This window comes from Acanthisitta chloris, unplaced genomic scaffold, assembly GCF_000695815.1.
Source record: "Acanthisitta chloris isolate BGI_N310 unplaced genomic scaffold, ASM69581v1 scaffold31432, whole genome shotgun sequence".
NCBI classification, from domain to species: Eukaryota; Metazoa; Chordata; class Aves; order Passeriformes; family Acanthisittidae; genus Acanthisitta; species Acanthisitta chloris.
In genome coordinates this window covers 8,178-11,460 of record NW_008660380.1, presented here as the reverse complement: position 1 = coordinate 11,460, position 3,283 = coordinate 8,178, and the positions used below count along the sequence as shown (strand labels likewise).

At 52.9% G+C, this 3,283-nt stretch overlaps 1 protein-coding gene across 1 annotated transcript in view; it reads left to right on the top strand.

The window, feature by feature from the left end:
- Nucleotides 1–648: 648 nt before the first annotated feature.
- ALG1 (ALG1, chitobiosyldiphosphodolichol beta-mannosyltransferase) overlaps nucleotides 649–3,283 on the top strand; it is a gene marked incomplete at its 5' end in the record, with an annotated part of 7,986 nt that continues 5,351 nt past the window's right edge. Inside the window, 5 exons of the mRNA XM_009069796.1 lie at nucleotides 649–752; nucleotides 1,167–1,315; nucleotides 1,848–1,937; nucleotides 2,470–2,580; nucleotides 3,184–3,281. Of these exons, the coding sequence (XP_009068044.1) occupies nucleotides 649–752; nucleotides 1,167–1,315; nucleotides 1,848–1,937; nucleotides 2,470–2,580; nucleotides 3,184–3,281 (552 nt within the window). The remainder of the gene's footprint in view (nucleotides 753–1,166; nucleotides 1,316–1,847; nucleotides 1,938–2,469; nucleotides 2,581–3,183; nucleotides 3,282–3,283) is intronic.

Genomic DNA, 3,283 nt, shown 5'->3' with positions numbered 1-3,283 from the left:
GTGGGAGGTGCCCATGGCAGGGGTGGAATTAGATGGATGAGCTTTAAAGTCTCTTCCAACCCAAACCGTTCTGTGATTCTTTGACTTCACAGAATCATTAGGGTTGGAAAAGAACCTCCAAAATCATCAAGTCCAACCATTCCCCAGCACTAAGCCCCCACTAACCTTAGTTAATCCCCAAGTTTGTTAAATCCCTCCAGGGATGGTGACTCCAGCCCTGCCCTGGGCAGCTGTGCCAGTGCCTGACCACCCTTTCCATCAAGGAATTTCCTTAATGAGCCTCCTTTTCTCCAGGTTGAGCCCCCACAGCTCCTCCAGCCCCTTCCCCAGCTCCGTGCCCTTCCCTGGACACTCTCCACTCTCAGTGTCTGTCCTGGCAATGTGCAGCCTCTCTGGATCCCTGCACAGCCTTTCTGCCCTCAAGCAGGTCAACATTCCCACCCATCTTCATGCCATCTCCAAACCTCTGAGGGTGCACATGATCCCCTTGGCCAGGTCATTGAGAAAGATACTGAATAGGTTTCTATTTTTGCAGGATGCTGTTGTTGTAACCCTCTTCTTCACAGGGCTGCCTGGCTCTGTTGTGACATGCACATTTCTGCCTGCAGAACCGTAAAATTCATACCAGTTTTTTCTGTCATTTTGCAGTGGGTCCAAAGCTTCTCCAGTATGTCATCAAGGTCCTTGTGCAGTCAGTGCAGTTGCTGTACACGTTGCTGAGGATAGACCAGCCATCCTATATTCTTCTGCAGGTGAGTTTTGTGGGGGACTAGTTTTAGTCCAAGCACATAGTGCTGCACTGCAGAGCATTTTAAACAGCCTCAGACATTGCTCTGGTTATCTGAGAGCTAAAACTGGCCTAATCAATGGTGTAAACCTCTGTCGTAGTAGTTTTGCTTCTAAACTTTGTTTTTTTCTGTTGGCAACTCATGTTTGTTCATTGTTCAGCTTTCAAACTTCATTGGCATGGGTAGTAGTAAAGAGTAACTCCTACTAGAAATGTTTGTGTGCTGGAGGGGGATTTGCACCTTGATTTAAGGATGGATGTGAAGTGCCTGCCAGGTGAGTGTTCATTAATCTCCTTTCAGGCAATGCAATCTCAATAATTTGATTTTTTTCCTAGTCCTTGGCCACTCTTGTGCTCTTTTTGGTTTCTTTCTGACCAGAATCCCCCAGGCTTGCCCAGCATAGCTATTGCCTGGGTGGCAGGTCTGTTCTGGAGGAGCAAACTGATCGTTGACTGGCACAACTATGGCTACACCATCCTGAGCCTGAGCCATGGGAGAAACCACCCCCTGGTACAGATTGCAAAATGGTTTGTGCAGTCATTTCTCCTCTACAGATGACATACCTTGGTAGAACTCGGCGTGGAAACCGGGAAGGGAGAACAGAGTTGGGAAAGGGCTGTTTGTGTGAGGATTTCTGGGGTTTGCTGTGTCTGTTTCAGAGAATCTGTCCTTGCTGCCCTGCTGAGTAGGTGGGAAGGTGCTTTGATGGGGTAGCAGGTTGCAAACATTGATCTTGTTATTAGAATTTCTTTCTATATATGGGTTTTTTTGCTCTCTCATACTGCTTTACCCTCCAACTCTTCTTTCAGCCACTGCTTTTTGCTGAGTTGAGTTGGTTATGCATAGTTAAAGGCTTTAAAGGTTTTGGAGTGGAGGTGTGGTCATGCTGTAGCTTCTCTCATAAACTGCTGTTGCTTCAGCATGAGGAGCCCATTGATAAGTGGCGATTAAATTTCAGTTGGGTTTCTTCTGTTTGCCTTTCACTTCTCCTAGGCTCTGGGGGCAGTTAGTGTGTCTGCCTCTCTCTGTGGGTCCTGACTCATATTTCACCTCTGCCAGGTATGAAAAGCTCTTTGGCCACTTGGCTGACTATAACCTGTGTGTCACTGAGGCCATGAAGGAAGATCTGTGGGTGAATTGCAACATAAAGTAAGTCACACCCCTCGAAGGAATCAGCCTGTGTGTGTGCAGAGGGGAGTGAAAGGCCAGAGGGATCCTACAGAGCAGCTCTCTGAGCCCACCAGCCCTGGGGCAGGAGCCCCAGTCTGCGCTGAGCCCGTGCAGTGTGGGCTCTCAGCAGGCTGCAGGCCCCGTGCTGGGGCTGACTGGGAGCTGGTGGTGTGGGTGGCTGTGGGATGGGAGCGAGGCAGGCAGCACTGGGCTCTGGTAGCTGGTCTGCCCCCACAGCTTTCCCTGGCAGTCCGAGCTCTCGGGCTGGAGCTGCTCAGGAGCACTCACAGCCTGAGCTCAGCAGCCAGGACAGCAATGTCTGGTGCATTTCACTCCTAGAATATGCACCAGGAAGGGTTTTATTATTAGAGGATTGTTGTGGCCACCCTGGTGTGTTCCAGCAAACCGCAGGAGTACATGAGGCTGAAAGAGTTAATGATTTTCTGATGATGCTGTTGCACCCTGGGCATGTTGTTGCATCTGTATCTCACCCAGCTGTATTTCACCCCAGGGCAGTGACTTTGTATGACAGACCAGCTGCTTACTTTAAGGAGACACCCCTGGAGCTCCAGCATCACTTGTACATGAAGCTTGCCAAGGACTATGAGCCCTTCAGAGCACGGTACGTGTGAGCCTGGCAGCTGCAGTCCCTGGACAGTGGCACGAGGCTGTGGCATTTGTCCCCAGAAACACTTGTGTGGGGCCCTGAGCTGTGCCCCCAGACAGGCAGTGGGCTCCATACCACTAGGAGAGGCGGGAAGAAGTGAAGTCATTGGACTGTGGTAACACGAGGCTTGTGTGAGGTAGTAAGGTGTTCTGGTCTCAGAGGAGCTGGCACGAGCACTGGAGTGATGTGTGACAGAGGCCTCTGGGGTGGGACGTGGCAGTGGAGTGGTGCCCGGTGGCCTAGATGGCACCGCTGGGATGCTCCACTGGTCTCCCTATCTCCCTGCAGAGACCCTTCAGGGTCTCGCTCTGAGTGTTAGCCGTTTCCCTCGGGCTGTGCTGGGTTAACAGGGCATTGCTCTGCCAAGCTGATGTCTGGGAGAGAGGCTCGGTCGTAGTGTGGGTGGGACTGCCCGGCTGGGCCTGCGCGGGGTCTGCGTCCAGTGGGGGCTCTGCTGCTGGGCTCCGTGCTGGGAGGGAGGGGGAGGAGGAGCAGGAAGGGCCTCTCCAGGTCCAGGATTCCCCGTGGCTCTGTCCCTGAGGTGCTGTGTGTCCGCAGGGCCCAGCCTGGCGCAGACAGCTCTGCCTTCACCCGGCGGGACGCGGGACGCGTGACGCACACCGCGGCGCGCCCGGCGCTCCTAGTCAGCAGCACCAGC